Raw genomic sequence first — 13,554 nt, 5'->3', positions numbered from 1 at the left:
ACACTCACTGTGGTTCCTCATCGGCCGTGTTCCAATTCTCTCAATGGCTTCCTTTCCTTGTCTCCTCTCCTTCCTGACCACTAGTAAATGAAAGGATTGGATAGGTATTCACTATATACAGTACCATACTTTCACCATTCAAGTCAAGAGACTTATATGGGTTCATTAACTTGTCATAAGACTGAGGGGACACATGTACTGTCAAATGCATGTACTGTCAACACCATGTGTATAGAAGTCACATGGGTAAACATTGAGTTTTTATATCGTCCATGTTTATTCCATTTAGAGGCAGGAAGTGTTTATGCATGTACAGTATGTAGAGGTAAGTATTGTGTTTCAGATCAATATGTATCTTTGGTATCTGTCTTTGGTGTCAATGGTCAGCTCTGTTCTGCAGTGCCCATTGGAAAATACAGTATTTTAGAGTAATTGCTGTGAGGCTGAAGTCACAACATAACTCCATCCCCAAAAGCAATCCACACCAATGATGGCGATAGTCCAATATGTTTGCCCCTTTAACCTGTTTCATAAGACTGAAGAATGTCCACACCAAGGGATGAAATGAAAAGACATGGGAGAAGTGATGACTGATTGCTGGTAAATGCATCGGAACACAGTTTGATCAGGGTTTTCAATGTGTTTACCTACAAAAGTGTCATTATAGTTTTTATTTTTTCCATTTCTCCTCAATGTTGCTGCGCTGAAAACTGCGTAACAGCGTTGATGTCAATGCCCAAGATACTATTTTTTTTGTGTTGAATGTCGCTTATGTGCGTCTCGTAGTAAGTTTACAGCTTCTGCGTAAATTGTGCCTGTGCGATGAACCTTCAGGCCAAAGTGTCGTTCTGTGGTGTCATTAGGCCTAAACTCCACGTTGTGCCTCATTGAAGTGCTTCTAGAACCTTGGTGGTATTACCTGTGTGTCAAAATGTTTAACGTGATATGTGGTCCACTCTTGCTGGTGCAGTGATCTTAATCTCTGCATTTCTAGACCATTTTGAGTTAATGTGATCTATGTTGTCAATTCTGTATTTTTATTTTGTTTTCCTAATAGAAGGTATTTTGTTTTTTACCAAGTCTTAATGGAAGTTAAATGTTAAAATGAATAAATATTTTTGCAGACAAAAGCTGTTTTTATTTTTAACTGTATAGTTTTTAACTAAATTGCACTAAATGTATTGTTTTACAGACGCTTTTAGGTGATAAGATTGTTTACTGTTAATGTTGAAATAACTAAATAAAAAGATATATGAAACGATACCGTGTAACAACTGTGTCCATTTAAAATTAAAATGGGACCTCTTATGTAATATCTACCTGAGTTATTGTAGTTGGGTGTCATGTCTGGGGCTGATAATACAAGGCAAAAACTGGTAGCACATTTTTACGGTACTGAAATCACAAGGTATTTTACATTTCATTAAGTAAAGTATCATTTGGTACAACACATTTAATGGCCCAGTGCTGTCAAAATTCTGTTTTTTGTGTTATTTCCTGATCGTTGATGATTGAAAATATAATTTACACAGGACCTTTTAATCAGGAGGTTTTGCATGGGTGAAGTTTTGGCTTGCCTGGTGACATCCCCAAGCGGTATAAGTTAATAGACCAATAAGAGTTCCAAATCTCTCTGCCAACAACCTCTAGAGAGTATACTATAGACATCAAGAAAGCCAGTTAGTTGATTATTGACAAGTTTTTCCAACACTTGATAAACAGGGCAAAATAGAAATAGGCCTATAACAGTTAGGATCAGCTTGATCTCCCCCTTTCAATAAAGGACTAACCATGGCAGCTTTCCAAGCAATGGGAACCTCCTCAGAGGGTAGACAGGCTTGGCGATGATATGGGCAGCAACCTTAAGAAGAAAGGGTCTAAACCATCTGACCCAGATGTTTTTTGGGGGTCAGGTTTGACGTGGTCTCCCCACCATTTATTGTTTCTGCAGTGAGGATTCGCCCTTTTTAGATAATTTATTGTGTAACTTATCTGCAGACAAACGTTCTTGCAGTAATAGAGGTATACAAATCCGGGAGCCAAATAAACGGCTCATCCACCGATGCAATTCGGTTCACCAAAAAGAGCCGATCGTTCGCGAACGACCCACTACTACACACTGGTCTTGACGAGAAGTAAAAAAAACTTTTGAGGCAGGTTATATTCTGTACTGTTAAACCAATCCAATAAATGTGGAGGAGTTAAAATGGCGTGTCACCTTGTGAAAAGTTTAAATTGCGTCAGGTTGTTGTTGGCGGCGGGCGGGGGGGGCTTTAACAAAGACCTTTATAACTAAACCAAGATAGACCAATGCCTCTCGTTTCCAATGTGAACAAATGAGTCATAGTGGGCAGAACAAGCTAGGAGGTGGGCAAAGCCAAGCGCGAGATCCTATTGGCGCGTTCTAGCAGACATCTGCACATTTTCCGTTAGGGAACGCCTCCTATGTGAAGTGCGCGTGTGCAATAACTCAATTCGCCTTTGCAGTCCTTCTAAACAACGAAATTTATTTTTTATATTAATTGTTTTACTTTTGTAAATGGTAAAGTACACCAAACTTAGTCCACTCTTTTCATAACCGATGTTAATTTTGCGAACAGAACTGCATTAAGATAAAATGTTAAATTGATGAGAACATTTGCAGAATGTTGGCTAAAATCCATCTCTTTACATCTTTTCGCACTGCCGGCCAATGGGCTTCTTCTCACTACCATATAGTTAGTGGAAACACTAAGCGGGTGCTTCGTATCCGGTGAAATATCCATCTCATTGGTCGATATGTGGCTCGGCCATGGGAGAGGGTCGTTCTTTTACCCTCATTGGCTAGAATGGTCGCACCTGATCTCGCCTCAGTCATTGAGTAGATGTATTTTCATTGTTAGAGCGGCCACTCGGTTATCTTGTCAATATAATTGATCATCTTTGCCTGGGTTTTTGTTGCTTTAGGAGGCCTAGTTGTGAGGAAACATATCCCAGCTTTGGCCACCTGGGGGCAGGTGCTGCAAAGACCTTCACAAGCCTACGTCACTGGGAATTTCCAGTGGGGAAGTGAAGTTTCTGAACAACTGTACAAGTCGATGTTGCTAGCTAGCACTGTCATATTTCATCCTCGTTAACTGAAGCAAAATTATTAACATAGAAGTGTTGTATAATATGAACGTTTGACGATAGGATACTGTTAGATTCGGTCAAATCAGTTTACCTAAGCATGGCGCAATAATGTGCAAAACTCGACTCATCTGATGTGGATGTAGGAATCGCATGTGACCTAGGTAAGCTTTGGCTACAATATTTAAATGTAATGATATTAGTAATTATAAAAAGTAACCAATTTAAGTTTATTGTTATAACTTTTCTAGCTAGCCAAGTCCACTTCCTCATTGTCAAATTAGCTAGCTATTTACATGCTAGCCACTAAAAAATGAAGTTGAGTAGTTAGCTAACTAACTTAGTTAGACCAGAGCAAACGGACGGTTGGCTTTGTCTTTGTTTTGATGTGTTGAAAAATTGATTTAAGAGAGGGTGCTGTTTTAGCTAATTTATATTGACACTTGTGTTTTAGTTAGCTAGCTGGTTAGCTTGTTAAATAAGTGGATTTATACACAGCATGCCAGTAGCAAATCCAAATGTCACGAGAGGTGTCTAATCAGGGCACATTTGAGATTGGATGAGATGCAGAAAATCACTAAAATCTTTAATTCCGGTAAAACATTTTGCTATGTAATAAAGCATATGTACACTAAACTACAGTTATATTTTATAAGTCATGACTTTTCTCCAGGTATTTGTCTTCTCTCAGACGCCATGGCAGAAGAGGAGGCTTACCTCCCTCACCCACAGGTAGGCTAGGTGTTTCATGTCCATACTATGTCTACACTGGATCTCTGTATTTGTTATATATTGTAGGCTATATCGTTTGTCACAAAGTTTGAAGCAGAAATCTATAGATTTAAAAAAAAACTCTTCAGAACAATATAATTATAAAAGTAGAGGTTAACATTGGTGAAAGATGTACAGTGCCTACAGACTTTTTTCAAAATGTTGTTGTTACAAAGTGGGATTAAAATTGATTTCATTTTTAAAAATTGTCAACTATCCTCACAAAATACTCTGTCAAAGTGGAATACATTTTTATTTTTATTAATGGAAAATAATAAAATACACCCATCTAGCCTTGGGTTGGTCCCCCTTTGCCTCCAGAACAGTCTTAATTTCCTGGGGCATGGATTCTACAACGTGTGGCATTCAAACTTTGCTCAATTGGTATCAAGAGACCAAACGTGTGCCAGGAAAACATTCCCCAAACCATTACACCACCACCACCAGCACATACCTTTGACACCATGCAGGTTGGGGCCACCACAAACAGGCAAACAACGGTGCAGTACAACAGTGGTGTGCAGAACAGCATCTCAGAAGGCACAACTCGTCAGTCCTTGTCACGGATGGGCTATTGCAGCAGACAACCACACCGGGTTGCACTCCTGTCAGCTAAAAACAAGAAGAAGCGGCTACTTACGCCAAATCCTGATATCGCCATCAGCATGACGCAACAGGAACCGGGATTTGTCGGATCAGGCTATATTTTCCACTCCTCAATTCTCCAGTGTTGGTGGTTGCATGCCAAATGGGGCCGCTTTTTCTTGAACGGGGTGGTGTACATAATAAACGGGAAACTGAGTGTATCTTGATTATATACAGCCCTATTCTTAAATGGATTAAAAAAATGTTTCCCTCATCAATCGACACAATACCCCATAATGACAAAGCAAAAACAGCTTTTTAGAAATGTGTGCAAATGTATACAAATAAACTATCACATTTACATAAGTATTCAGACCCTTTACTCAGTACTTTGAGGAAACTTTGGCAGCGATTATAACCTCAAGTCTTGGGTATGACGCTACAGGCTTGACATACCTGTATTTGGAGTTTCTCCCATTCTTCTCTGCAGATCCTCTCAAGCTCTGTCAGGTTGGATGGGGAGCGTCGCTGCACAGCTATTTTCAGGTCTCCAGAGATGGTCGATCGGGTTCAAGTCTGGGCTCTGGCTGGGCCACTAAAGGACATTCAGAGAGTTGTCCCGAAGCCACACCTGCGTTGTTTTGGCTGTGTGCTTAGGGTTGTTGTCCTGTTGGATGGTGATCCGTCGCCCCAGTCAGAGGTCCTGGGCGCTCTGGAGCAGGTTTTTAGCAAAGATCTCTCTGTACTTTGCTTCGAAATTTTTTTCCCAGTCCCTGCTGCTGAAAAACATCCACACAGCATGATGCTCTTACCACCATGCTTCACCGTAGGGATGATGCCAGGTTTCCTCCAGACATGACGCTTGGCATTCAGGCCAAAGAGTTCAATCTTGGTTTCATCAGACCAGAGAATCTTGTTTCTCATGGTCTGAGAGTACTATAGGTGCCTTTTGGCAAATTGCAAGCGGGCTATCATGTGCCTTTCACTGAGGAGTCACTTCCAACTGGCCAGTCTACCATAAAGGCCTGATTGGTGGAGTGCTGCAGAGATGGTTGTTCTTCTGGAAGTTTCTCCCATCTCTGGAGCTCTGTCAGAGTGACTATCGGGTCCTTAGTCACCTCTCCCGATTACTCGGTTTGGCCGGGCGGCCATGTCTAGCAAGAGATTTGGCGGTTCTAAACTTCTTCCATTTAAGAATGATGGAGGCCACTGTGCTCTTGGGGACCTTCAATGCTGCAGAAATGTTTTGGTACCCTTCCCCAGATCTGTGCCTCGACACAATCCTGTCTCGGAGCTCTAGGGACAATTCCTTTGACCTCATGGCTTGGTTTTTGCTCTGACATGTACTATCAACTGTGGGACCTTACATAGACACGTGTGTGCCTTTCCAAATCATGTCCAATCAATCGAATTTACCACCAGTTATAGAAACACCTCAAGGATGATCAATGGAAACAGGATGCACGTAAGCTCAACTTCGAGACATAGTAAAGGGTCTGAATACTTATGCAAATAACAAACTTTTTTTGATATATATTTGCAAATTTTCTACAAACCTTTTTTCGGTTTGTCATGTTGGGGTGTTGCGTGTAGACTTTTATTTAATCAATTTTAGAATAAGGCTATAACGTAACAACATGGAAAAGGGTAGGGGTCTGAATACTTTCCAAATGCACTGTATTCAACCCACTGAGTCAATACATGTTAGAATCACCTTTGTCAGCAAATACAGCAGTGATCTTTCTGGGTCTCTAAAATCTTTGCAAACCTGGATTGTACAGTATTTGCTCATTACTCTTTTAAAAGAAATCTCAAGCTCTGTCAAATTGTTGGTCATTGTTAGACAACCTTTTTCAAGTCTTGCAATAGATTTCCAAACTGTTTTTAAGTCACAACTGTAACTAGGTCACTCAGGAACATTAAATGTTGTCTTGTTAAATAACTCCATTGTATATTTGGCCTTGTTTTAGGTTATTGTCCTGCTAAAAGGTGAATTTGTCTCTGTCTGTTGGAAACCAGACTTAACCAGGTTTTCCTCTCGGATTTTGCCTGTGCTTAGCTCCATTCTGTTTATTTTTATCCTAAACTCCCTAGTCCTTGCTGATGACAAGCATACCCATAACATGATGCAGCCACCACCATTCTTGAAAATATGAAGAGTTACTCAGTGATGTGTTGTTGGATTTGCCCCAAACATAACGCTTTGTATTCAGGACAAAAAGTTAATTGCTTTGCCACTTTTTTTGTAGTATTACTAAAGTTTAGAGCCTTGTTGCAAACAGGATGCATGTTTTGGAATATTTGTATTCTGTAGAGGCTTCCTTTTCACTCTGTATTTACCCATAATACTAACATAAATTACAATGTTGTTCCATCTTCAGTTGTCTATTATCACAGCCATTAAACTCTGTAACGGTTTTAAAGTCACCATTGGCCTGCTGAAATCTCTGAGCAGTTTCCTTCCTCTCCGGCAACTGATTTAGGAAGGGCATCTTTATCTTTGTAGTGACTCGGTGTACCCATCTACCAATAGGTGGTGACCTTCTTTGCAAACAATAGGAAAAGCTCAATCAAACGTTTTTGATCGTGTACACATAATTTGCAGATGTTACCGCAGTTGCTGTGAAATGCTTATGTTTCTAGCTCTGACAGTGCAGCCATTACATATAAATATGTAGTGTTCCGTTCCCCAGCATGAAAACCAATAATGTCGCTCAAACAGAAGGGGGAACTAACAGACCGACAACCAAAACGAAACTGCTGGGGTTTTAAGAGGGGTTCTGAGATACTCATGGGGGTGTCCCACTGAAATTTGACTAGCAACAACAACTGGAACCTAAAAGACACCCACTACATTTTCCCAACAAGAGGTAAACAAAAGTTGAAACCCACACCACACTTAGACAGTAAGCAAACGGAAAAGGTGGCGCTAAACAAAATCAGGGAAATCAGATAAAGGATTGTTTGTCTAGCAATCAAAATAAAGGTGTTTAACTTTCCACATCTCTTCCACAATTGTTGTAGTAGCTACTATCTTGTCTCATCGCTACAACTCCCGTACGGGCTCGGGAGAGACGAAGGTTGAAAGTCATGCGTCCTCCGATACACAACCCAACCAAGCCGCACTGCTTCTTAACACAGTGCGCATCCAACCCGGAAGCCAGCCGCACCAATGCGCCGGAGGAAACACCGTGCACCTGGCCACCTTGGCTAGCGCACACTGCGCCCAGCCCGCCACAGGAGTCGCTGGTGCGCGATGAGACAAGGACACCCCTACCGACCAAGCCCTCCCTAACCCGGGCGACGCTAGGCCAATTGTGCGTCGCCCCACGGACCTCCCGGTCGCGGCCGGTTACGACAGAGCCTGGGCGCGAACCCAGGGACTCTGATGGCACAGCTGGCGCTGCAGTACAGCGCCCTTAACCACTGCGCCACCCGGGAGGCCCCAGGGCCAGCCACTCTTAAATAGCACCTGGGCCAGCACAGGTGAAACACCTCCCCACTAACGAGATGGCAACCAACACTGGTGTAACACATACTGACTAATGGAGGTGACTCCAATCGGTGCGCCTTTATGCGCTAATGAGCTATACTCGCTAAAGTCCAAACTCAAAACATAAATGGAAAAAACAAAACCTGTAACAATATGTGAACTCAGCAAAAAAAGAAACGTCCCTTTTTCAGGACCCTGTCTTTCAAATGTAAAAATCCAAATAACTTCATAGATCTTCATTGTAAAGGGTTTAAACACGGTTTCCCATGCTTGTTCAGTGAACCATAAACAATTCATGAACATGCACCTAACAGCTTACAGACGGTAGGCAATTAAGGTCACAGTAATGAAAACTTAGGACACTAAAGAGTCCTTTCTACAGAAAAACACCAAAAGAAAGATGCCCAGAGTCCCTGCTCATCTGCATGAACGTGCCTTAGGCATGCTGCAAGGAGGCATGACTGCAGATGTGGCCAGGGCAATAAATTGCAATGTCCGTACTTGTAGACGCCTAAGACAGCGCTACAGGGAGACAGGATGGACAGCTGATCGTCCTCGCCGTGGCAGACCACGTGTAACAACACCTGCACAGGATCGGTACATCCGAACATCACACCTGCGGGACAGGTACAGGATGGCAACAGCACAGGAACGCACAATCCCTCCATCAGTGCTCAGACTGTCCACAATAGGCTGAGAGAGGCTGAACTGAGGACTTGTAGGCCTGTTGTAAGGCAGATCCTCACCAGACATCACCAGCAACAATGTCGCCTATTGGCACAAACCCACCGTCGCTGGACCAGACAGGACTGGCAAAAAGTGCTCTTCACTGACAAGTCACGGTTTTGTCTCACCAGGGGTGATGGTCGGATTCGCGTTTATCGTTGAAGGAATGAGCGTTACACCGTGGTCTGTACTCTGGAGCGGGTTCGATTTGGAGGTGGAGGGTCCGTCATGGTCTGGAGCGGTGTGTCACAGCATCATCGGACTGAGCTTGTTGTCATTGCAGGCAATCTCAACACTGTGTGTTACAGGGAAGACATCCTCCCTCATGTGGTACCCTTCCTGCAGGCTCATCCTGACATGACCCTCCACCATGACAATGCCACCAGCCATACTGCTCCTTCTGTGCGTGATTTCCTGCAAGACAGGAATGTCAGTGTTCTGCCATGGTGAAGGCCCAGATCTCAATCCCTCTGGGATATCGGAAGGTGAGGGCTAGGGAACCCCCCCCAGAAATGTCTGGGAACTGCAGGTGCCTTGGTGGAAGAGTGGGGTAACATCTCACAGCAAGAACCGGCCAATCTGGTGCAGGCCATGAGGAGGAGCTGCACTGCAGTACTTAATGCAGCTGGTGGTCACACCAGATGCTGACTGTTACTTTTGATTTAGACCCCCCTTTGTTCAGTGGCACATTATTCCATTTCTGTTAGTCACATGTCTGTGGAACTTGTTCAGTTTGTCTCAGTTGTTGAATCGTGTTATGTTCATACAAATATTTACACATGTTAAGTTTGCTGAAAATAAACGCAGTTGACAGTGAGAGGATGTTTCTCTTTTTTGCTGAGTTTATATGATGTTGTGTATAGACATTATGCACAGTATATGATTAGAAAAGGTGTGTATGCAGTATATACAGATGAAGTGGGTTAAACAGTGTTCAATTATTGAATCTGTACTTGAAATTTATACATGTTTTATTGAACCTTTATTTAACTAAGCAAGTCAGTTAAGAACAAATTCGGCCTATCAAAAGGCCTCCTGCGGGGACACGGGCTATAAAAAAAAAAAGTAATTATATATAGGAAAAAACACATCAACGACAAGAGAGACCTAACTTGGGGACCTTACAGAGAATTGTATGCGTGGGGTACAGAGATGGGGTAGTCATTTTAGAAATCATGGTAAACATAATTATTGCACACAGTGAGCCCATGCGACTTGTTAAGCAAAATTTTACTCCTGAACTTATTTAGGATTGCCATAACAAAAGGGTTGAATACTTATTGACTCAAGACATTTCAGCATTTCATTTTTAATTCATTTGTAAACATTTCTAAAAACATAATTTCACTTTGACATTATGGGGTATTGTGTGTAGATCAGTGACACAATCTAAATGTAATACATTTTAAATTCAGGCTGTAACACAGCAACATTTTCAAAAAGTTGAGGAGTGTGAATTCTTTCTGAAGGCACTGTATCTTGAGCTGACAGGTTTTCCTGTGTCTCTTTCGTAGTCGTACATTTGTCAGTGAAATTAGATTTCAATAACCTTGTCCTCTCTTGTTTTCTTTTCTTGTAGTACTATGACATAGAGCCAATATGGGATCCTCTGAATTTTACTCCCATGTCACTCACCAACTCACTCCGGACAGGTAAGAAGAAGTCATGACTTCATGGCAGAGCATAATCTTTTTATCTGACCAAAGTAAACGGCCTATTTCTCAGGACCAGATGCTAGAATATGCATATAATTGACAGATTAGGATAGAAAACAATCTAAAGTTTCCAAAACTGTCAACATTTTGTCTGTGAGTTAAACAGAACTGATATTCCAGGCTAAAACCTGACGAAAATCCAATCAGGAAGTGCCACAGTTTTTGAAACCTCTCTGTTATGCATTTCTATTGCACCATTTAAAAGGATTACAACCAGATTCCTTTTTCTATGGCTTCCCTAAGGTGTCAACAGCCTTTAGACATAGTTTCAGGCTTTTATTTTGAAGAATGAGCGTGAACGACCACATTGCGTAAGTGGATAGGTGGGGGCTCTCAGAGTGAGTTATGCGCAAAAGAGAAAGGCGGCCATTGTTACTCCCGGTCCTAGTGAAAAGCCAACTGTCCCGGTTGATATATTATCGAATAGATATTTGAAAAACACCCGGAGGATTGATTATAAAAAACGTTTGACATTTTTCTGTGGACATTATTGATATAATTTGGAATTTTTGTCTGCGTTGTCGTGACCGCTCTTTCCGGTGGATTCCTGGGCATAACGCACCAAACTAACGGAGGTATTTGGATATAAAAAATATCTTTATGGAACAAAAGGAACGTTTGTTGTCTATCTGGGAGTCTCGTGAGTGAAAACATCCGAAGATCATCAAAGGTAAATGATTAATTTGATTGCTTTTCTGATTTTCGTGACCAAGTTACCTGATGCTAAGTGTACTTATTGTTTTGTCGAGCGATCGATAAACTTACACAAAGGCTTGTATTGCTTTCGCTGTAAAGCATAATTTCAAAATCTGAGACAGCTGGATTAACAAAAGGCTAAGCTGTGTTTTGCAATATTGCACTTGTGATTTCATGAATATGAATATTTTCTAGTAATATTATATTATTTGACTGTTGCGCTATGCTATTCAGCGTTGCTGATGACAATTATACCGGATCCGGGATGGGTGGTTCAGAGAGGTTAACTAGGGAAATTGTGTCACTTCTCTTGCGTTCTGTGCAAGCAGAGTCAGGGTATATGCAGCAGTTTGGGCCGCCTGGCTCGTTGCAGACTGTGTGAAGACCATTTCTTTCTAACAAAGACTGTAATTAATTTGCCAGAATTGTACATAATTATGACATTACATTGAAGGTTGTGCAATGTAACAGCAATGTTTAGACTTAGGGATGGCACCCATTAGATAAAATACGGAACGGTTCCGTATTTTACTGAAAGAATAAATGTTTTGTTTTCGAAATGATAGTTTCCGGATTTGACCATATTAATGACCTAAGGCTCGTATTTCTGTGTGTTTATTATAATTAAGTCTATGATTTGATATTTGATAGAGCAGTCTGACTGAGCGATGGTAGGCAGCAGCAGGCTCGTAAGCATTCATTCAAACAGCATTTTCCTGAGTTTGCCAGGAGCCCTTCGCTGTGCTTCAAGCATTGCGCTGTTTATGAATTCAAGCCTATCAACTCCCGAGATTAAGCTGGCAATACTATAGTGCCTATAAGAACATCCAATAGTCAAAGGTATATGAAATACAATTGGTATAGAGGGAAATAGTCCTATAATTCCTATAATAACTACAACTTAAAACTTCTTAACTGGGAATATTGAAGACATATGTTAAAAGGAACCACCAGCTTATGTTCTCATGTTCTGAGCAAGGAACTTACATGGCTTTTTTACGTGGCACATATTGCACTTTTACTTTCTTCTCCAACACTGTGTTTTTGCATTATTTAAACCAAATTGAACATGTTTCATTATTTATTTGAGACAAAATTTATTTTATTTATGATTTATATCAAGTTAAAATAAGTGTTCATTCAGTATTGTTGTAATTGTAATTGTCATTATTACAAATATATATACAGTTGAAGTTGGAAGTTTACATACACCTTAGCTAAATACATTTAAACTCAGTTTTTCACAATTACTGACATTTAACCCTAGTAAAAATTCCCTGTCTTAGGTCAGTTAGGATCACCACTTTATTTGAAGAATGTGAAATGTCAGAATAATAGTAGAGGAAATTATTTATTTCAGCTTTTATTTCTTTCATCACATTCCCAGGGGGTCAGAAGTTTACATACACTCAATTAGTATTTGGTAGCATTGCCTTAATTTTTTAAAAGCATGGGTCAAATGTTTTGGGTAGCCTACCACAAGCTTCCCACAATAAGTTGGGTGAATTTTGGCCCATTCCTCCTGACAGAGCTGGTGTAACTGAGTCAGGTTTGTAGGCCTCCTTGCTCACACACACCTTTTCAGTTCTGCCCACAAATTTTCTATAGGATTGAGGTCAGGGCTTTGTGATGGCCACTCCAATATTTTGACTTTGTTGTCCTTAAGCCATTTTGCCACAACTTTGGAAGTATGCGTGGGGTCATTGTCCATTTGGAAGACCCATTTGCGACCAAGCTTTAACTTCCTGACTGATGTCTTGAGATGTTGCTTCAATATATCCACATACTTTTCCTTCCTCTTGAAGCCATCTATTTTGTGAAGTGCACCAGTCCCTCCTTCAGCAAAGCACCCCCACAATATGATGCTGCCACCCCCATGCTTCACGGTTGGGATGGTGTTCTTCGACTTGCTAGCCTCCACCTTTTTCCTCCAAACATAACGATGGTCATTATGGCCAAACAGTTATATTTTTGTTTGATCAGACCAGAGGACATTTCTCCAAAAAGTAAAATTTTTGTCTCCATGTGCAGTTGCAAACCTTAGTCTGTCTTTTTTGTGGTGGTTTTGGAGCAGTGGCTTCTTCCTTGCTGAGCTGCCTTTCAGGTTATGTCGATTATAGGACTCGTTTTACTGTGGATATAGATACTTCTGTACCTGTTTCCCCCAGCATCTTCACATGGTCCTTTGCTGCTGTTCTGGTATTGATTTGCACTTTCCACACCAAAGTCAAATCAAATCAAATTTTATTTGTCACATACACATGGTTAGCAGATGTTAATGCGAGTGTAGCGAAATGCTTGTGCTTCTAGTTCCGACAATGCAGTAATAACCAACAAGTAATCTAACTAACAATTCCAAAACTACTGTCTTATACACACAAGTGTAGGGGGATAAAGAATATGTACATAAAGATATGTACATAAAGATATAAAGACATATGAGATGAGTATGTAAACAAA

The 13,554-nt window shown here is 41.0% G+C and overlaps 1 protein-coding gene across 2 annotated transcripts in view; it reads left to right on the top strand.

Annotated features, from left to right (window-relative positions):
- Positions 1–3,027: 3,027 nt before the first annotated feature.
- LOC115130601 (nuclear factor NF-kappa-B p105 subunit-like) overlaps positions 3,028–13,554 on the top strand; it is a 40,089-nt gene continuing 29,562 nt past the window's right edge. Inside the window, exons 1-3 of one of the 2 annotated variants that reach the window (XM_029661898.2) lie at positions 3,028–3,272; positions 3,782–3,840; positions 10,263–10,335. In XM_029661898.2, the coding sequence (XP_029517758.1) occupies positions 3,805–3,840; positions 10,263–10,335 (109 nt within the window). In that variant the 5' untranslated portion in view covers positions 3,028–3,272; positions 3,782–3,804. Of the gene's footprint in view, positions 3,273–3,764; positions 3,841–10,262; positions 10,336–13,554 lie in introns of both variants that reach the window. The other variant, XM_029661899.2, reaches the window with a different exon arrangement.

Source organism: Oncorhynchus nerka, linkage group LG6, assembly GCF_034236695.1.
Source record: "Oncorhynchus nerka isolate Pitt River linkage group LG6, Oner_Uvic_2.0, whole genome shotgun sequence".
NCBI lineage: Eukaryota > Metazoa > Chordata > Actinopteri > Salmoniformes > Salmonidae > Oncorhynchus > Oncorhynchus nerka.
This window is presented reverse-complemented; position numbering and strand designations above follow the sequence as displayed.